Raw genomic sequence first — 21948 nt, 5'->3', positions numbered from 1 at the left:
CCTCACCAGCCCGAGTGCCCTCAGCGTTCTCTGTCTTTTCGGTTTATGTTGTTGGCTGTTCTCTGCCGTGGCTCTACTCCCTCCATCATCATCCTCCCTATGAACACAGTTCTTATTTCTGTTTTTTTCTTTCTTTTCAATTTTCTTGGTGATCACAATCCTACAGTGTTGTCTAATGTCTGATCATTGTTTTGTAAACTTTCTCCAGTTTCAGTGTTTATTTATTTTTGAGAGAGAGAGCCAGAGCGCGAGGGGGGAGGGGCAGAGAGAGAGGGAGACACAGAATCCGAAGCAGGCTCCAGGCTGTGGGCTGTCAGCACAAAGCCCAACATGGGGCTTGAACTCACGAACCACGAGATCACGACCTGAGCTGAAGTCCGACTTTTAACCGACTGAGCCACCCAGGTGCCCTAAACTTTCTGTAGGTTTATAGTAGTTTACCATATTTCTACTAGTTTCTGTTGGAGGACCAGAGTGGCATCTGTTACTCCATCACAGTCAGATGAGGAAGTGCTGTATCTCATGTTTTACTTGCTGTGGTGTTTTTTGAATAGACAGTAATAAAAATTACCTTTAAACTCTCTTTCTAGCTTTACTGAAACAACAGTTGAGATTCCCGGTCCTCCTGAAACCCCAGCCAAGCCTCCCGAACCTGAAGGTAGCTTGCAGCCTGTGCTTTCTCTCATCCCAAGGGAGAAGAAGGCCCCACGTCCCCCAAAGAAGAAGTATCAGAAAGCAGGGCTGTATTCTGACGTTTACAAAACTGCAGAGTAAGTAGTCGCATCTGTCAGCCGGCGTGTCTTAAAGACCATTCCTCCGTGCTTGAAATGATACTTTGACTATCAAAAAACACGGTATGAGTGCAGGGCCCACAAATACTGACCTCATCACAGACACCGCAGCATCCACTATGCTAGTGACACTGCGCTGTGCTGTTCGGGGCTAATTACCTTCCTGCTCTTGTGGGTTTTGTTTCAATTAAAAAAAAAAAAAAAATTTTTTTTTTTTACTGTTTGTTTATTTTTGAGAGAGAGAGTGAGCATGACCAGGGGAAGGGCAGAGAGAGAAGGAGACACAGAATCCAAAGCAGGCTCCAGGCTCCAGGCTCCAGGCTCCGAGCTGTCAGCACAGAGCGTGACGCGGGGCTTGCACTCACAGACCGTGAGATCATGATCTGAGCCGAAGTCGGACGCTCAACCGACTGACCCAGGCGCCCCTGTTTCAATTTTTTTTAATTCTAATTACTTAACATTTGGTGTAATATTAGTTTCAGCATCTTCCCTGTTCTTCATCTTCTCTCTGCCTTTCTAGCGGTATCTTTTTTTTCTTTTTTAAAAATAAGAGAAATGGTACTATGTGGGTATCTAAAATGATCTTGATTTTTTACATTCATTCCTCATTGTTTGAGTGTTTTCTGTGTTTTCAAACACTTTGCTGGAGGAGTGAAATACGTTCCTTGTAGGAACGTCCTATCCCTTCGGGAGGAGCAGCTCAAGAAGCACCTCAATTAAGAATGTGTAGAGCCCAAGGGTGCCTGGCCAGCTCAGTCGGCAGAACATGTGACTCTTGGTCTTGGGGTTGTGGGTTTGAGCCCCATGTTGGGTGTAGAAATTACTAAAAAATAAAATCTCTAAAAAAGAAAAAAAAAGAAGGTGTAGAGCCTGAAAGAGACATCAACTGACTGTGTCATTGTGTATAAACATGATGAATTTTTTAAGTTTATTTATTTATTTAGAGAGGGAGAGAGAGAGAGGGGAAGAAAACGAAAGAACTCCAGTGGGGGAGGGGCAGGGAGAGAAAGAATCCCAAGCAGGCTCCATGCCATCAGCACAGAGCCCGACATGAGGCTCAAACCTGTGAACTATGATATCAGGACCTGATCTCAAGCGCCCCCAATCAATCACCCAACCGACTGAGCCACCCAGGTGCCCCAACGTGATATTTTTAAGAAAGGAAAAGTGTGTGTGTGTGTGTTGTGTGTGTTTTTGGATAACTCTAGTGACAGAGCAGACAGTGTATGACAGGGCTGCAACAGCAGACACTCGGCGTCCGTCAAAAGGCCATGAGGGTGTGAAGGAAAGGTTACATTTTAGACGTATGTCCGACTCAGTGAGGTTAAAAGTGTCTGCATGTGAGCCACAGCACCTTATTTTGCAGTGAAAAGTTTTCTATTGATTGACCACTGAGGTAGATTCCACATAAACTCTTTGTACCCCATTCTTGCTTCTAGGATCATGAAAATGTTTTATTCATTAAGCTTATTCGTTGCAGATGCCGATAATAGGAAATTCAAATACTCCAGAATTTAAGAAGATACACATTTCTTTTCCTTTAACTTAAAAAATGTTACGAGGGGCGCCTGGGTGGCTCAGTCTGTTGAATGTCCGACTTCGGCTCAGGTCGTGATCTCACGGTTCATGAGTTCGAGCCCCGCGTCAGGCTCTGTGCTGACAGCTGGGGAGCCTGGAACCTGCTTCGGATTCTGTGTCTCCCTGTCTCTCTGCCCCTCCCCTGGTCGTGCTCAGTTTCTCTCTCTCAAAAATGAATAAATGTTAAAAAAAATTTTTTTTTAATGTTACAAAATACAAACTTCAAGGTTAATATGGTGTCTTCAGTTTCCTCACGGATCTAGACTCCTTTGTTTTTGTCCCTCCATTTCAGCATTAGGCTTCCGTTTCTGTGGTTTCTTCTTGTTCCAACATAGCAGCTAGAGCTCAGCCATCAGGTCTTCCTCGTAGAAAGCAGAAAAGAAGAAAGGGAGTGAAAAGTGTCCATCTTCTCTGTAAGGAAGCAGTATGGAGTGGACACGTCTTCCCACTCCTACCCAGACTTGAATCCCCAGTCCCCAGTGTGATGGTCTTTGGAGGCAGGAACTTTGGGAAGTAATTAGGTCATGAGGACGTTGCCCTTTGTGAGTAGGGTCAGCGGCCTTCTAAGAAGAAACACAGAGACATGGCCTCCTTCCACTATATGAAGAGTAGCAGGAAGGTGGCCCTGCACGCCAGGGAGAGAGTTCTCACTGGAGCTCACCCCTGATCTTGGACATCCCAGCCTCCAGAAGAGTGAGAAATAAAAATGTGTTGCTGGCACCCCCACCCCCTCCAGTCTCTGGTAATGTGTTATATATAGCAGCTCAGGCTGATGAGAAAGGAGAGTCGAAAACCTCATTCATAGACCCTGGCCAGAACATCGTCATGGAACCACACTTCAGGCTGGGAAATCAGGGTTCATATTCCAGTTGATGATGCCTGAAAAATAACTAGCATTCAGTCACTACAAGTGAGAAAATGGAAATGTATTTTGGAAAGAGCCATTTTTTTTTCCAGTTACAATTTTAAGCAGTGTTTTTGCTGAACAGAGAAAACAAATATATTTATCAAGTTTTCTGCTAAAAAAAATTAATTTCAAGTTTTACTTTTGTTTCTATAAATGTGTTTTTTTCTGGATTAAATCCCTAAAAAATGGGAGATTAATAATAAAGTCAGATTGTGAATCAAAAGATCAGTATCTTCGGCCACATCTGTGTTGTAAAATGTCTCTGGTCAGACAAAAGTCTTTCACTCGGAGAATGGACTAAAATATCACCTTGTTTATGTTACAACTAGCTACTCACCTCTTAGAAATAAGTAGGTGGGGGTGGGGGGGGCACCTGAGTGGTTCAGTCGGCTAAGCATCGGACTCTAGATTTCAGTTCAGGTCATCATCTCATAGTCCATGAGTTCGAGCCCCGCACCAGGCCCTGTGCTGACAGTGCAGAGCCTGCTTGGGATTCTCTCTATCTCAAAATAAATGAATAAATAAGTGAAATTTTTAAAAATAAGTAGGAAGAAAATGGTTTATAGGAATATTGTATTTTTTTTAAGTTATTTATTTTGAGAGAGAGCACACAAGCAGGGGAGGGACAGAGAGAGGGAGAGAGAGAATCCCAAGCAGGCTCTGCACTGTCAGTGCAGAGCTGGATGGGCACAGGGCTGGAGCTCACAAACCATGAGATCATGACCTGAGCCGAAACCAAGAGCTGGACACTGGCCAACCGAGCCACCCAGGCAGGCCCTCTTCTGGGATATTTTTAAAACATTGATCAGATTGATACAGGTATGCATTCTTCCAAACTGTGAAGCCAGTATATTTTTATGGGCTGCCTGGTTGTTGTTGGTAGCAATTTGTGGGGTTTTTTTCTTTGTTTTGTTTTTTAGTTAAGGAAGAATTCTTTAGAGCAGTTTTAGGTTCACAACAAAATTGATACACAGTGAGAGAGAGTTTGCATACACCCCTGCTCACGCAGCCTCTCCTACCATCAACATCCTGCAGCGCAGTGTTACGTTTATTATAATCAGTCAACTTCTACTGACACATCCTTATCGCCCAAAGTCACAGCTGACGTGAGGGTTCTCTCTTGGTGTTGTACGTTGTGTGGGTTTTCATAAATGTCTAACGACATGTGTCCACCTTTGTAATATCACACAGAATGGTTTCACTGCTGCCCAGAAAATCTTCCATTTTCTGCCAGGTTGTTTCTGGGGCCACAGAAGGGTACAAAGAAATTGCAAAGTGACTCTTGTATATAAATCATTATAGGCTTTAAAAAGTTATGAGGGGATATGACTTCCCTCCTATGTGGAATTTAAGAAACAAAACAAACAGAGAAAACAAAAGAGTCACACCAAGAAACGGTCTCCTCACTCTAGAGAACACATAGGTGGTCGCTAGAAGGAGGGGGCACAGGTGTGGGCGAAACAGGTGACAGGGATGAAGGAGTGCACCTACCCCTAACCGGGTGATGCGCGGAGGTGCTGAATCACTGCCAGGTACACCTGAAACTCATAGTCCACTGTATGTTAACTCTACTGGAATTAAAAGTTAAAACAAATTTTTAAGACGCAGGGGGTGCCTGGGTGGCTCAGTCGGTTTAGCGTCTCACTCTTGGTTTCTGCTCAGGTCATGATCTCGTCGCGGTTCATGGGTTCAAGCCCCGCGTCGGGCCCAGTGCTGACAGCTCAGAGCCTGGAGCCTGCTTCGGATTCTGTGTCTCCCTCTCTCCCTACCCTTCCCCAACTTGCATTCGGTCTCTCTCAAAAATAAGTAAACATTTAAAAAAGAAAGAAAATGTCATTGTTACAGTTGAAAAGGATTAAAGATTGATCAGATGGTCTGGCGTGAAGAGTGTAAAGGACAGGATGAGAGTCAGTGAAGATCCCCGTGTTTTGTTTTGTATTCCTGGGTGGATGATAATGTCATTAGCTACAATACCAGAAAAAAAAGTCGTACAGACAGTACTCCTTGGTTTAAGAAAACCTCCATTATTAATGTTCCTTTCTATAGGTACCAAAAAATGTCTCGTGATACAGCCAACACACTGCTCATGGAGGTTAGCCTGTACATCGGTTTTCTCTGCCCTCTCTACCAGGTCACTCAAGTTGCTTGAAGCAACACAGATGTATGGTCTTACAGTTCCTGAGGTCAGAAGGTCAAGTGAATCTGTGCAGGCAAAATAAAATCAAGGTGTTGGCAAGGTTTTTCTTGCCGTATTCCTTCTGGAGGCTCTTCCTTGCCTCTCCAGCTTCTAGAGGCTACCCTGCATGTCGTGGATGGGGTTCCTTCTGTCTTCAAACCCTCAATGACAGGTTGAGGACTCACATTTTGTCACTTCAAGCTTGGTTCTGTTTTCACTGACTTGTGCCTTTAACTTCCTCTTCCATTTATAAGGACCCTTGTGATTATATTGGGCTCACCTGGATTATCCAGACTACTATCCCTGTCTCTAAATCAACAGATTAGAAACCTTAATTCCTTCTGCATATTCCCGGTTTCTGGGGGTTACATGTGGATATGTGGGGAGAGTGAGCGTTATTGTATCTACTGAACCCTCTAGTTTATGGGGTTCACATGTCTTATTTTATATTTGTCCGCACTTTTTGAAGTTAGGACAATGCTGTGTTACTTTGGAATTTAGATTTTATTTTATCTAAAAGGAATTTAACGGAATATGTAATATAAGGTGTCTGTCAAGTACCTTGGAGATTGAATTTAAGACTTAGGGGGTGTGTGTGTGTGTGTGTGTGTGTGTGTGTGTGTGTGTGTGTGTATTTTTTTTAAGTTTACTTATTCATCTTGAGAGAGAAAGTGTAAGTCGGGGGAGGGACAGAGAGAGAAGCAGAGAGAGAATCCCAAGCAGGCTCCATACTGTGAGCGCGGAGTCCAGTCTGGACTGCACTGAACCAAACCCATGAACTGAACTGGGAGGTCATGACCAGAGCTGAAATCAAGACTTGGACGCTGAACTGACTGAGGCCCCCAGGCGTCCCCAGGCTTAGAGGATACTCTGGTGAGACAGCAGAGTGCAGAGAAACTAACAGCACCTTGATGGGGGCCTTTGGGCTTCACTGTCATTTTGGGCAAATTACTTTTTCTCTCTAGAATCATAGAAATGAAATTTGTGTATTAAATGAAGCTGTTGAACCATATAGTTTGTATATAGATGGAAATACTGAGCTGGTGAAAGGTCCAGTCACACAGATCACTTTTAGACGAAGCAAGTTGAAAATTCAATTTATATGGTTTTTTATTTTAGTCGCTAAGAAAGTGAAAGTAACCCAAGTAAAGGTGTGGTTTTTTTAATTATTTTATCTTTATTGAGCTGTAATGTACATCCCACATTATATTAATTTCAGGTGTGCCATATAATGATTTAATATTCGTATATGACATGATCACAATAAGTCTAGTGAACACCTGTTAGCATACATAGTGATAAAATTTTTTTCTTGCCATGAGAACTTTTTTTTTTTTTTTTAAGATTTTATTTGTCAGTAATCTCTACAGCCAGCATGGGGCTCGAACTCACAGCCCTGAGATCAAGGGTGGCACACTCCACTGACTGAGCCAGCCAGGTGCCCCTGCCATGAGAACTTTTGAGATCTATTTTCCTGTCAACTTCCCAGTATGCACTACAGCATTATTAACTACAGTTGCCATGCTGTGTGGGACATTACGTCCCATGGCTTATTTATTTAGTGACCGGAAGCTTTCACCTTTTGACTCCTTTCACCCATCCCAGTCCCCTGAAATCCCCCCGCTTCTGACAACACCAACATGTTCTCTCTGTGAGCTTGGTATTTTGTTTTTTGAGTTTTGGGGTTTTTGTTGTTTTTTAGATTCCACATGTAATCGAAATCATACGGTATTTCTCTTTCTGTGTTTGGCTTCCTTCCCTTAGCATGATGCCCTCGCAGTCCATCCATGTTGTTGCAGATTTCAAGATTTCATTCATTTTTATGGCTGAATCATGTTCTGTTATGTTTGTACACCACATCTCCATCCATTCATCTGCCGGCAGACATGAAGGTTGTTTTCATATCTCGTAAATAATGCTGCAGGGAGCATGGGGTTGCAGGTATCTTGTCCAGGTGATGTTTTCGGTTTCTTTGGATACGTACTCAGAAGTGGAATTGCAGGGTCTTAGGGTATGTCTATTTTTAATTTTGAGAGGCACCTTCATGCTCTTTTCCACAGTGGCCGCACCAACTTACATTGCCACCCATAGTGCATGTGGGCTCCCTTTTCTCCTCATCCCTGTTAGTAAGTAGGAGACACTTACTATTTCTTACCTTTTTGGTAACAACCATTCTGACAGGTGTGAAGTGTTGTGGTTTTCTACGTCCATCTCCCTGATGGCTAGTGAGATTGAGCATCTTTTCATGTACCTGTCAGCCTTCTGTGTATGTGTCGTTGGGAAAATGCCTATTCAGTTCAGACCCTGTGCCCATTTTTTAATCAGATTGTTTGTTCTTTTACTACTGAGTTGTAGGAGTTCTTTATATTTTTTGAATATTAACCTATTAACGGATGCATGACTTACCACTATTTTCTCCCATTCAGTAGGTTGCCTTTTCATTTGGTTGATGATTTTCTTTGTTGTACAGAAGACCTTTAGTTGGATGCAGTCCCTCCGTTCATTTTTGCTTTTTTCGCCTTTGCTTTTGGCATCAAACCCAAAAATTCATTGCAAGGCTGATGTCCCAAGTAAAGTGTTAAAAACAAGATTAACTTCGTATTTTAAGGGTTTTTTTAAGCTGATTTATTTTGAGAGAGTGAGAGAGCACATGCCCGTGCAGGCAGGGGAGAGGCAGAGAGAGGGGGGAGAGAGAATCAATCCCAAGCAGGCTCTGTGCAGTCATCGCAGAGCCCAACTCGCAGCTGGAGCCCATGAACCCTTGATAATCATGACCTGAGAGAGTTGGTCGTTTATCTGAGCCCCCTGGCCCCCCGCCCCCCGGCTCTGGCTCCCTTGTGTTTTAATGGTTTCAGTTGATTTACTGATTGCACTTAAATATACATGACATAAAAGTAACCATTTTAATAACTTTAAGTGCACCGTTCGTTCGGTGGCATCAAACACATCACCTTGTGCGACCGCCACCACTGTCCACCTCGAGCACTTCTTCATTTTCCCAAACTGAGTGTCTTCTCTCTGAAGTGTGAATTCCAGCGGCTCCTCCCCCGCTACCCAAGTGAAGTGACACGTGTAAAGGGAATAATAGTGCACAGTAGACACGCAGTGAACCTGGCTTGTGTCTGCAGCGTCTCACGTCCCCAGGGCTTGTTTCCTGTCCTCTTTCTTTTGCTCAACAGTTTTATCGAGATGTAGGGGAGCCTGGGGGGCTCAGTCGGTTGAGTGTCCAACTTCAGCGCAGATCATGACCTCACGGTTCATGAGTTCGAGCTCCACGTTGAGTTCTGTGCTGACAGCCCGGAGCCCGGCGCCTGTTTCATATTCTGTGTCTCCTTCTCTCTCTGCCCCTGTCCCACTTGTGCTCTGTCCCTCTGTCCCTGAAAAATAAACAAACATTAAAAAAAAAAAACCTAATAAAAAAAATTGAGATGTAATTCATATACCGTATAGTTAACCAGTTTTGAGTGTAGAAGTCAACAGTTTTGGGTATATTACATTAATTGTACATGCAAGTGTAAATGCTTATATGATCTGAATTTTATTTTCATTTGTATGATTTATATTTTATTATTAGAATAAAATTAATTTTTATTGCGGTAAAGTACGTATGGCAGAATTTACCATTTTCCTCATTTTTAAGTGTGCGACTCAGCATCATTAATCGCATTCACAGTGTGGTGTAGTCATTACCACTGTCTGTTTCCAAAATGTTCCCTTGCTCCAAACAGAAACTCTGTAACCATTAAGCAATAACTCCCCACACACACCCCAGCCTCTAGTAGTGTCTGATGTGCTTTCAGTTTCTATGAATTTGCCTACACTTGCTGCCCCATGAAAGTGGAATCGTATGACATTTGTGCTTCCTTTGGTCTGGATTATTGAATTTAGCATAATGCCTTCACTGTTCATGTATGTTTTAGCATGTGGCAGAATGTTGGTCCTTTTTGTGGCCATATAATATTCCATTGTGTAGGGTGTGCCACGTTGTGTTTACTTACTCATCTATGGATGAACGTTTGGGTTGTTTCTGCCTTCTGGCTGTCGTGAATGATTCCCTGTGAACACTGGCGTACGTTTATGTGGTCAGGTCCCTGCCTTTGATCCTAAGCGTATACGTTATCCATGGGACTAGAAGAAGCTTTGTTTAGCTTTTTAACGAACCACCAAACTTTTCCGTAATGGCTGTGCCACTGACTGTTCATCAGGAAGTTATTGACTTGAGATCTTTCTTTTATTTGAATGTTTGTGTTTTTACCTGTAAATTTCCTTCTAAGTACTGTTTTTACTGCATCAGATAAGTTTGGGGGTTTTTTGTGTTTACATTCTCATTGATTTGAAGATAGTTTCCACTTTCCCTTGTGATTTCTTATTTGAGCTATCGGTTAAGGGTATGTTGTTTGATTTCCACACATTTGTGGTTTTTCCAGTTTTCCTGATCAGAAAAAAATACTCGGTATGATTTCAGTCTTTTAAAATCTATGCCTAACATATGACCCTTCCTGTAGAGTCTTCTGTGCGCGGTTGAGAAAACCCTATAATCTTCTGTTGTTGGGTGGAGTGTTCCTTATATTTCTGTGAGGTCTATTTGGTTTATAATGTTCAAATCCACACTGACCCGTGTGGTTGTTCTAAGCATTATTGAAATTGGTTGAAGTCTCCCACTGTTCCTATACGGCTGTTTCTCCCTTCATTCTTATGAAGGTTTCCTTCACATATTTTGGGTCCTTTGATGTTTGGTGAATATACGTTTCTAATGATTATGGCTTCTATGTGAATACACTCTTGTCAGTATTTCATGTTCTTCTGTGTCTCTCGTAAGAGTTTTGACTTGAAGTCTCTTTTGTCTGATAGTGGGGTTGTCATTCTGCTCTTTCTTGGTTACTGTTTACATGCAATGTCTTACCTTTTTTCCATCCTTTTACTTTTCAGCCCATTTGTGTCCTTGGATCTAAGGGCAGTCTCTTGGAGATAGTACATCGTTGAATCATGTTTTGTATCCATTTTGTTTCTCTCTGCCTTTTGTTTGGAGAGTTTCATCCACTTACGTTTAAAATAATTACCAATAAGGAAGGGCTTCTACTTCCCCTTGTGTTGTTTCCATGTCTCACGGCTTTTTATCCCTCATGCCCTCCATTACTGTCTTCTTTTGTGCTTCGTTGATCTTTTTGTAGTGACATGTTTTGATTCCCTTCATCCCCTTTTGGGTGAATTCTATAGCTATTTTCTCTGTTGTTACCATGGAGATTACATATAACTTCCCAAAGATGTAACTGTGTAATTTGAGTTGATGCCAAGTTAATTTCAATTACATACAAAAACTTTACTTTTTCTTTTTTTTGTAAATAAGCTCTACTCCCACTGTGGGTCTTGAACTCATGATCCTGAGGTCATGAGTTGGAAGTTCCACCAACTGAGCCAGCCAGACGTCCCCAAAACTGTACTCCTATAAAGCTCCACATACCCCTTTTATGTTATTGGTGTTACATATTACACCTTTTTTTTAAATTTTATTTTCTTTAATTTACATCCAAATTAGTTAGTATATAGTGCAACAGTGATTTCAGGAGGGGTGCCTGGGTGGCTCAGTCGGTTGAGGTGTCCGACTTCGGCTCAGATCATGATCTCACGGTCTGTGAGTGCAAGCCCCGCGTCAGGCTCTGTGCTGACAGCTCAGAGCCTGGAGCCTGCTTCAGATTCTGTGTCTCTGCCCCTCCCCTACTCATGCTCGCTCTCTCTTTCTCTCTCTCTCTCTCTCTCTCAAAAATAAACATTTTAAAAAAATTTTTTAATAAATAAAAACGATTTCAGGAGTAGATTCCTTAGTGCCCCTCACTAAGCCCATTTAGCCCTCCCCCCTCCCACAACCCCTCCCGTAACCCTCAGTTTGTTCTCCATATTTATGAGTCTCTTCTGTTTTGTCCCCCTTCCTGTTTTTATATTATTTTTTTTCCCTTCCCTTATGTTCATCTGTTTTGTCTCTTAAAGTCCTCATGTGAGTGAAATCATAGGATTTTTGTCTTTCTCTGACTAATTTCACTTAGCATCATACCCTCCAGTTCCATCCACGTAGCTGCAGATGGCAAGATTTCGTTCTTTTTGATTGCCGAGTAATACTCCCTTGTATATATAGACCACATCTTCTTTATCCACTCATCCATCGAGGGACATTGGGCTCTTTCCATCCTTTGGCTGTTGTCGACAGCGCTGCTGTAAACGTGGGGGTGCGTGTGTCCCTACGAAACAGCCCACCTGTATCCCGTGGAGAAATGGCTAGTAGTGCAGTTGCTGGGTCGTAGGGTAGTTCTGTTTTTGAGTTTTTTGAGGAACCTCCATCCTGTTTTCCAGAGTGGCTGCACCAACTTGCATTCCCAACATATTACATCTTCATTGGTGCGCGTGGGTGGCTCAGTCAGTTGGGCGTCCAGCTTCAGTTCAGGTTATGATCTCGCGGTCTGTGAGTTCGAGCCCCTCATCAGGCTCTGTGCTGACAGCTCAGAGCCTAGAGCCTGCTTCGGATTCTGTGTCGCCCCCTCTCTCTGCCCCTCCCCCGCTCGCGCGCGCGCGCGTGCGCTCTCTCTCTCTCTCTCTCTCTCTCAAAAAATAAACATTTAAGGGGCGCCTGGGTGGCTCAGTCGGTTGGGCAGCCGACTACAGCTCAGGTCATGATCTGGCGGTCTGTGAGTTCGAGCTCCATGTCAGGCTCTGTCCTGAGAACCCAGAGCCTGGAGCTTGCTTCCAATTGTCTCCCTTTCTCTCTGCCCCTTCCCTGCTTGCTCTCTCTCTGTCTGTCTCTCTGTCTCTCAAAATAAATAAATAAATAATAAATTTTTAAAGAAAGAAACATTTTAAAAAATAACATCTTTATTCATCGTGTGTCTCCAAACATACATTTATAAGTACTTTTTATGCACTTGTCTTCTGAATCCAGTCTCTTTTCTCTGTAGTCTTTCATCATGATTAAGGTTTAACAGACCTTTGCTTCTTTCTTTCCCAGCAGTAAAGAATAAAAATCATTTTTTAAAAGGTTTATTTATTTATTTTGAGAGAGGGAGAGAGAGCGTGCATGAGAAGCGGGGAGGGGCGGAGGGAGAGAGAGAATCCTAGGCAGGCTTCTGCACTGTCAGCGCAGCGCCTAACTTGGGGCTCGGTCCCACATACTGTGAGATCATGACCTGAGCCGAAACCAAGAGTCACATGTTCAATCAACCAAGTCACCCAGGCGCTCGAAAAAATCATTTTTTCTTAATAATAAATGGTACTTGTTCCCAACAGCCACATCCAGAAGTTCCTGGTTTTTATAAAAGAAGTAAATAAGATTGCATTAACAGAGATGATTACAGAACTCTCCACATGTGGTTTGGCTTCTAATGTGGAGGAGAGCCGTCGGGCCATCGCTGCATCTGTTTGCGGGAATTATAAATCATGATTTTTTAAAGCCGTTTTCAGGGGCGCCTGGGTGGCGCAGTCGGTTAAGGGTCCGACTTCAGCCAGGTCACGATCTCGCGGTCCGGGAGTTCGAGCCCCGCGTCAGGCTCTGGGCTGATGGCTCAGAGCCTGGAGCCTGTTTCCGATTCTGTGTCTCCCTCTCTCTCTGCCCCTCCCCCGTTCATGCTCTGTCTCTCTCTGTCCCAAAAATAAATTTAAAAAACGTTAAAAAAAAAAAAATTAAAAAAAAAAAAATAAAGCCGTTTTCCACTTAGGAACAGAGACGGGTTAGGAGCAGGTCTGTAATTACACTGACGTTCTGTTCTATTTTTTGTAGAAGCTCCACTCCATTTTCATGGCTGGGAAACATGCGTGTGCAGCCTGCATGCAGTAGGCCGCAGCTGTGTTTCTCTAGCTCCCTCTAGTGGTCAGAAAGTGAGTTCACTAACACTTGTTTTTGAGTTGACTGTCTTAATATAGGCCTGGTGGGCTTAACGCATAACGAGATTTATTTAGTTAGTTTTGCATAATAAGATTTAGTATACTTGAATACATAACAAGGTCCAAGACACTTTTGAAAATTATATTCTGTGCACACAATGGAATATTATTTAGCCTTAAAAAGGAAGAAAATTTGGACACCTACAGTGTGGATGAACCTTGAAAACATTATGCTAAGTGAAGTAAGCCAGCCACAAAAAGACAAATACTGTTTGATTGCACGCCTCTGTAGTCAGATTCTTAAAGACGGAAGAGAATGGTGGGTGCCAGGGGCTGGTAGCAGTGAGCGTGTACGGGGTACAGAATTCTAGTTTTGCGAGATGATGAAATGTGTCGTCTAGATGGATGACAGTGAGGTTATACAACAATCTGCACAATGAACTGCATACCTAAAAATTACTTAAATGGTAAATTTTATGTCCTATGTTTTACCACAATTTTTTTTTTAATTTTTTTTAACGTTTATTTATTTTTGAGACAGAGAGGATAGAGCGTGAACGGGGGAGGGTCAGAGAGAGAGGGAGACACTGAATCTGAAACAGGCTCCAGACTCTGAGCGGTCAGCACAGAGCCCGATGCGGGGCTCGAACCCACGAACTGTGAGATCATGACCCGAGCCGAAGTCGGACGCTTAGCCGACTGAGCCACCCAGGCGCCCCTACCACAATTTTTTTAATAACTACTTTTTTTAACGTTTATTTCAACTTTGCAGGAAGAGTCATTATCTTAACTTGTGAAATATCCCTCTAATCTGTTATTTAGACTGGAAAGTGACACAGCCTAACTCAGAAGCCATGCTTTTTTAGATTGGAATTGATGGAAGTAATATTCGTATATCCTCCTAGAGGGAATTTCCGAGTGGGACGTGGTAAAACATGAAGGAACTTATCAAGAGCCTGTGAAATACCTCTTTATATCCTAGTTGAGTTTTTAACCAGTGCTTAACTATCCCCAAAAGGGAAAACAAAATAGTCGTTAAAAAAGAAAGGTTTAGTCCATAAATTTTAGAAAGCCAATTTCATGAAAACTTATTCCATACTGTAAAGTTGTCCGAACTTTGTTCTAGGCGCTTCACAGAACAGCACTGCAGCAGGGACAGGACATTTCTCCACAAGAAGATTTAGTTATTAGAAAATAAAGAAGACTGAATTTCAAAGTGTTAGGATCCTTAGATATAATGCTATCTGTTGTTTTCCCAAGATTAATATAAGGACGAACTGAGGGTCTATTTAAAGATGAAAATTGCCGGGGCGCCTGGGGGGCTCAGTCGGTTGAGCGTCCGACTCCGGCTCAGGTCGTGATCTCGCGGTCCGTGGGTTCGAGCCCCGCGTCGGGCTCTGTGCCGACCGCTTGGAGCCTGGAGCCTGCTTCGGATTCTGTGTCTCCCTCTCTCTCTCTGACCCTCCCCCGTTCATGCTCTGTCTCTCTCTGTCTCAAAAATAAATAAACGTTAAAAAAATTTTTTTTTTAAAAAGAGGAAAATTGCTAAAATAAATCGATTGAGAGATTGATTGATTGATTTCTTCACCCTCCCCCACAAAGTTATGCATCTCAAACTATGTTATAAGAATTCAAGAAATAGATAGGAAAATATAATTTTGTGATGAGAATTAACGTGTCAAAGTATAGAAATTATGAATGATATCATCATCATTGCTGTAGTAATAGTAACATTGTAACTAGGATTTTGGGAAGTGAAATACTGCTAATACTTTTTTCAATACTTTTTCATACATTTGTAGTCCTCTTTTTCCAGAAGAACAGAATATTAGCATTTTCCAATTTGAATGTATCTTAGAAAGGATCTAATCCACCTCCCTAAGACCTAGAGAAGTAAACCTTGTATGCAGTGACACTACCTTCCCTAGTCTGCTTTTCCCCCCATAATGGTTAATTTTGAAAATATTCAATCCTATGGTAAATGATCACCTGTATACCCTAACTCAAATTTATCAATATTTGGCAACATTTGCTTTATCTCTCTCTGCGTACAAACACACATACCCTACACTTTTAGGGGGATACGGGGTCTGGTGAACATTTTGAAAGTGAGTTGCAGTCATTCACCCTTAAACATTTCAGTAATTACCATCTAAGAACGAGGATAATCTCCTGTCTGGTTGCGATGCTATTGTGGTGCCCAGGAAAATAGGCGTTGTTTTTAATAAAATCATGTAATATACAGCCCGTATTTGTATCTTTCCCTCTTGTCCTAAAATTGTCTTTTTTATCAGTTTATTGTGTTTTCTATTAGTCTAGGATACAAACAGACATCATGTGTTACATGGGATTGTTATCTTTGCCTAATATTTTAATGTAGAATATTCCCCATCTCTTGTTTTTTATGAGATTGATACTTTTTTCAGAACTCAAACTTGTTGTCTTGCATTCTGTATTTTTCTGATTATTTCTTCATGATTGGGCTCAGGTTAAATAATCCTGGTAGGAACATTCCACGTGTGGTGTCTCCTACTTGACACTGCTCGTATTGCCCCCCGTTTACTGTCCCAGTGATGCCACGTGCGCCACTTGGTCTTGGTGGCACCCACCAAATCTCTCCAGTGGAAAGATGGTTGTTCCTGTTACAATCAGCAAACACATCAGGGGGTGACATTTGAGGCGGTGGCCCATCTTCTAGCACCCTTTTATCTCATATCTTGGGATCCTTGCCTAAACTAGTGATAAATTATTAGTTGTGAACTGGTAACTTTGTCCTTCTGTCATTTCTTCAACATTTATTAGATGATCCTTTCCTATGAAGACAGGCTTTCATTTTTCTTCCCCTTTCACTCTCTTACTTCTCTTTTCTTTTGAGTATCATCTGGATTCATGCATTTAAAAACCAGCTAATGTGTCGTAATCCATTGTCATTATTTTGCAGACAAATGCTCACATCCCCCAGACTGTGCCGCTGGGGCACTTTAAGCTGGGCCCTGTTTTCTGCCACACGGTGGTGTATTTTATTTTCACTTGCTGTTGCTTTCCAAATTTCCCTTGCATCAGATCCGCAATCAACTCTTTCACCCAGAAACCTTTAGTTTCTTTTAATGGGGATTATTATTTAGAAATCTAAATCTGGGTACTTGTATGCTGTTTGCTACGTGGGCATCATTGTTCTGAAGATGTCACTCCCTCTAGGCCTTTAGAAACAGGAAATGAGTAAGTGTGTATGTGCACATACCGCGTGGGGCGATTTTCTATGACTCAGTAACAAATTACCACAGTCCCAGCAGTTTCAAATACCGCCCACTTGGGGCGCCCGGGTGGCTCAGTCAGTTGAGCATCCAGCTCTTGATTTCAGCTCAGGTCGTGATCTCGCCATCCATGGGGCTCTGTGCTGACAGCACGGAGTCTGCTTGGAATTCTCTCTCTGCCCCCACCCCAACATAAATAAATAAACATTAAAAGGTTTTTTAAAAAAATAAATAAAATATCACCCACTTACTAACTCACAGATCTCCCCGGAATTTCCGGAGCCCAGGCCGGGTCTCTGATCTCATCTGAGGCTCAACACTGTCTTTTCCAGCGCCTGCTCATTTTCTCATAGTTGCAGACTCACTCACTGGTGGCTTTCTTCTTGAAGGCAGCAGCATCAGCTGCTTTAGGTCTGTGAGCTTGGGGAAAACCTAAGCCTTTGTTGAAAGAACACATTTAAAGTATGCGTTGCAGTGGCTTTTAGTATATTCATTCAGAGTTGTACCTTCACCACCACAGTCAGCTTTAGAACATTTTCATTATCGCACAAAGAGATCCCACATTCTTTAGTGATCTCCCCTGATTTCCTCATCTTCCCCCCCCCCCACTCCCCCCCACCCCGTCTTAGGCAACCTTTCATCAATTTTGTGCCTCCGTAGATGTGCACTCTGGACACTTCAGATATGGGATCATACAACATGTGGTCCTTTGTGACTGATTTACGTCACTTAGCATATTGTTTCCAAGATTCATACATGCTGTATGAATCTTGCCAAATAACATTCCATTGTTGGATGGACCACATTTTACTTACCCCTCATTTGTTCAGCCAGTGGGTGGACGTTTGGGTTACAATAATTTGTTATCATGATTAACGCTGCTGTGAACATTTATATACATCCACAATATAGCTGTTACATAGTTTCACAGTATCTGAGTATATAGACCTGTCATAGTTCATCGAGCCAGCCTGCCAGGGAAAAGACATTTCAGTTGATTCTAATGTTTCCTACTACAGATAATGCCCAGTGAATAACCCTTGTCTGCGTATTGTTTGGTATTTTGGAGGTCTAACCTCAGGGTAACTTTGTAGGAGTGGAATGACTGAATTAGTGTATATGTAATTGTGTAAATATCGGCTAATTATGCTTCGATTACAGTTGTGTCTTTTTGCATTCTTTCTTAGAAATATCTGACACTGGCTTTTCTTCCACAGCCCTGATTATGCGGTCAGATTTACAAATTTTTACCAGTGTGATTGGTGTGAAATGTTGTCTCCAGGGAGACTTAATCTGCATTGTTCTCACAAGTGAGATTCTTGAGCATCTTTTCACGTATGCAAAGGTCATTATCTTTTTCTGTGAATTGTCAGTCCCATTTTTCTCTCAGCTTAGTAGTCTTTTTTAGAGAGAGAGGTCGCAAGTGAGCTGAGGCAGAGAGAGAGAGAGAGAATCTCAGGAGGGGCCAAGGGGGGGTGGGGAGAGAGAGAGAGAGAGAGAGAGAGAGAGAGAGAGAGAAAAGTGGGGCTCACCCAAAGCAGAGCTCATGTTTTTACTCGAAGCTGGGCACGAGCTCACCCGATGTGGGACTCAGACTGACCAACCGCGACATCATGACCTGAGCCGAAGTCACATGCTGAACGGCTGAGCTCCACCAGGCCCCCTCAGCTGACTAGTGTTTTCTTCTTCCCCTGGGTTTTCTAACGTGCCTATAGAAATCCTTCTATATTATGGAAATCTGCCCTCGTGATATAAATTACAAATGTGTTTTGTCGGTTTGTCATCTGTCTTTTTTGTGCTTGGTGACCACCTGCCTGTGGTCACTCCAGTAGGCCACTCTGCTGGACACTGTAGCTTTGCAGGGAATTTTAAATCCGGGAATATGATGCCTCTAACTTTGGCTCTTCCGGGTTCTTCCAACATTCTCTGGCTGCTTCTGGGTTCCTTGATATTTCCGTGTATGATTTTCAGGATCAGCTTGTTGATTTCTACAAAAAAGCCTTCGAGGTTTTTAAAAAATATCTGTAGATCAATTTGGGGAGCTTTACGGCTGTAACAAAATTAAGTATTCTTCACATGGGATTTTTTCTAGCTATTTAATCTTTTGAAATTTCTTTTAACGTTGTTTCTTTAATTATCAGGGCATAAGTTCTACACTTCTTTTGCTAAACATATTCCTAAGCATTTTATTCTTTTGAAGCTTGTAAATGGAATTTTTTAAATTTCATTTTTGGATGTTTATTGCTAGTGTATAGAAATGCAGTTGATTTTTGTATATTGATCTTGTATCTTGCAACCATACTAAGCTCAACCATTAGTTCTTTTTTTTTTTTTTTTTTTTTTTTTTTAATTTTCTAATGTTTATGTATTTTTGAGAGAGAGAAAGAGACAGTGCGAGCATGGGAGGGGCGGAGAGAGAGGGAGACGCAGAATCCGAAGCAGGCTCCAGGCTCTGAGCTGTCAGCACAGAGCCCAATGCGGGGCTTGAACTCACAAACTGTGAGATCATGACCTGAGCTGAAGTTGGACACTTAACCGACAGAGCCACCCAGGCGCCCCTCAACCATTAGTCCTAATAGTATTTTAATGGCTTCTGTCCTTTGTCCGTGGGCTTTGCTTATGATGGTTCTTTTTGTCACGCAAAGGTTATAGTACTTTGGGTTTTGTTTTTCTGTTTTTATCATGTGTCTGGATTTTTTTTAAGTGTTTGTTTGTTTGTTTGTTTGTTTAAGTAAACTCTGCACCCAACATGGGGCTCAGACTCAGAACCTGGAGATCAAGAGTCACATGTTCTGACTGAGCCAGCCAGGCACTCCATGTTTCTGGATTTTTGAGCCTTAATTAAATAAGCTTTCACACACCTAGATTTAAAAAAAGCTTTTTTAATGTCTGTTCATTTTTGCGAGACCGAGACAGAGGGCGAGTTGGAGAGGGGGCAGAGGGCGAGGGAGACGCAGAACCCGAAGCAGGCTCCAGGCTCTAGGCTCCGAGCCCAGTGTGGGGCTTGAACCCACAAACCATGAGATCATGACCTGAGCTGAGGTCGGACGCTTAACCCAACTGAGCCCCTCGGGCACACCCAGGTTTTAAAGGAATTAAGAAATTCGGCCTTGTTTTCTTCTAGTAATTGTTTGGTATCAATTTTCGCGTCTAGTCCCCTGGTCTACTTGGAGTTTATTCTGCTACATAGTATGAGGCTAGCCTGTACTCACCGGCCAGACTGAAGAAGGTTAACATTTATTGAGTGCCCACTGTATGTTACTTACTGTGCTAAGCACTTTACGTATATCATCTCATTTAATATATTCAACAGTTCTTAATTAATTTAATTGCAAAATATAATTGACTTGTCTGGAACATTTGATTAATTCCTACTTTGGATGGAATGCTTGCTCTAGATAAACATGTATGTTTTTACATTACATACTTCATGAGGTAAAACATTAGGGCTGGTAAAGGTTATGTAGTAAGCTGAAAATACAATCTTTCTATTTTATCTAAAAAGGTGTCATGCACTAAAAAAGCATGTCAGTGCTTTAAGCTGTAAGGTAAAATTGTTCAGATCAAAGGGTTAGGAAAAGATGGCATCATGAAGAGAGATGCTCTTCTGTCTTCCCTCCGAGTTCCTCGTCCCCAGGACAAACACTGCCAGCTACTGTGCATGAGAGAGCATTACAGGGCTCTGTGCTCCTGCTGTCTGTAGGCTGTGTTCAGGTATCTTGTAGCCCATGCATGATTGTAATTTACCCTTTTTTTAATGTTTGTCTATTTTGAGAGAGAACATGAGTGGGGGAAGGGCAGAGAGAGAGAGAGAGAGAGAGATTCCCAAACAGGCTCTGCACGGTCATCACAGAGTCCGTCGAGGGGCTGTGTCTTAAGAACCCTGAGATCATGACCTGAGTCTAAATAAAGAGCCGGACGCTTACCCAGCTGAGCCACCCAGGAGCCCCATAATTTATCTTTTAATAGGATTCTGGAATGTCTCCTTTCCAATAATTGTGCTAAAGTCATGTAAATTTATGTTAATCTGAACAAAATAAAATTAGTAAGATAAATCAGTTATATAAAATAGAATTCGGTGGTAGAATGTGTTGAGAGAAATGTTAACATTGTCAGGTAGTTTTTGAAAATAGTAGTTTCAAAAGTTTGACTGTATGTGGAGTAAACAGTAGATTGCCTAGGGAAAAAGAGGCTGGAGTCACAGGACTCTTAAATCCAGTAAGGGAAGTACATTAAGTTGTGATTATAGAACTAGTATCAAATCCCAACTCCACCACTTGCTAGGAACGTGAATTTGGGTGCGGTTGTGAACCTAGGTTCTCTGTGTCCTCATCTAGAAAATGGCACTGCTGGGGGCACCTGGGTAGCTCAGTCAGTTAAGCATCCGACTTCGGCTCGGGTCACGATCTCCCAGTTTGTGAGTCTGAGCTCGGTGTTGGGCTCTGTGCCGACAGCTCGGAGCCTGGACCCTGCTTCGGATTCTGTGTCTCCCCCTCTCTCTGCCCCTCCCCCGCACAGCCTCTGTCTGTCTGTCTCTCTCTCAAAAATAAACAAACTGATGAAAATTACCTATTTCACAGACCTATTAAGGATTAAATACTTGACCTGTGTGAAGTATTCAGTAAATTTCTTTAATATCTTACTTACTCCATTGTCACTAATTGTGACCTCAGATGAAATTAGCTCCTCTAAGACTCTGGATTCCTCTTGCATACATTAATATGACCTCATTGGGATTGTTATTTCTCTACTTAGATTTCTTTTAATATACAATTATTTCCTACTTAATAACATCCAAAAGACCCACCAGGATCTAGTGTAACATATGTTTCTAGTTTTATCTCCAGTTAAACTCCCTAAAGTGCACATCCCACTTCGCCTGGACACGTGATCATTGTTCCCGTCCTTTCCTCTCGGGGCCTGTCCTGGGGTTTGTCCTGGGCCTTCCGCCTCCCTTTTACTTGCCAAATCCCATCTATTCTTTCAAACCTTATTCAAGATCTGAAATGCTTTCTCATTAAGTAAAAGTGTCCTTCATTCTCCTCTAGTTGAAATTAATTTTACTTTTCTTTTTCCTTTAGTGAAGTTTAGTAGCACCTTGTGAGTTACGAGTTTCATTGCATTCTGAGACATGTTTGCCTCCATCATCCCATAAGCTTCTTTAGACCATGAGTCCATTTTGTTTGTCTTATCAATCTTGTAGAACCCAGTGCCTTTTAAAGTATATTGTGAAAGAAAAAGAACCAACTGCCTGAATTCCTAAAATACAATATATACGACTTAAAATCTTAGAAAAATTTCAAATTCTAACAGCAGCATCTACCCTCTTACTTGGCAACAAAGCAAGGAAATTATTTCAGTTACTTCAGTTTATCC

The 21948-nt window shown here is 42.2% G+C and overlaps 1 protein-coding gene across 8 annotated transcripts in view; it reads left to right on the top strand.

The window, feature by feature from the left end:
* Positions 1-21948, top strand: part of ASH1L (ASH1 like histone lysine methyltransferase) — a 194086-nt gene that overhangs the window by 100894 nt on the left and 71244 nt on the right. For 6 of the 8 annotated variants that reach the window (XM_027048252.2, XM_027048255.2, XM_027048256.2 and 3 more), the window contains exon 6: positions 591-770. The exons of the other annotated variants lie outside the window; for them this stretch is intronic. In XM_027048252.2, the coding sequence (XP_026904053.1) occupies positions 591-770 (180 nt within the window). The remainder of the gene's footprint in view (positions 1-590; positions 771-21948) is intronic. 8 annotated transcript variants of the gene reach the window in all.

Source organism: Acinonyx jubatus, chromosome E4, assembly GCF_027475565.1.
Source record: "Acinonyx jubatus isolate Ajub_Pintada_27869175 chromosome E4, VMU_Ajub_asm_v1.0, whole genome shotgun sequence".
Lineage (NCBI taxonomy): Eukaryota > Metazoa > Chordata > Mammalia > Carnivora > Felidae > Acinonyx > Acinonyx jubatus.
This window is presented reverse-complemented; position numbering and strand designations above follow the sequence as displayed.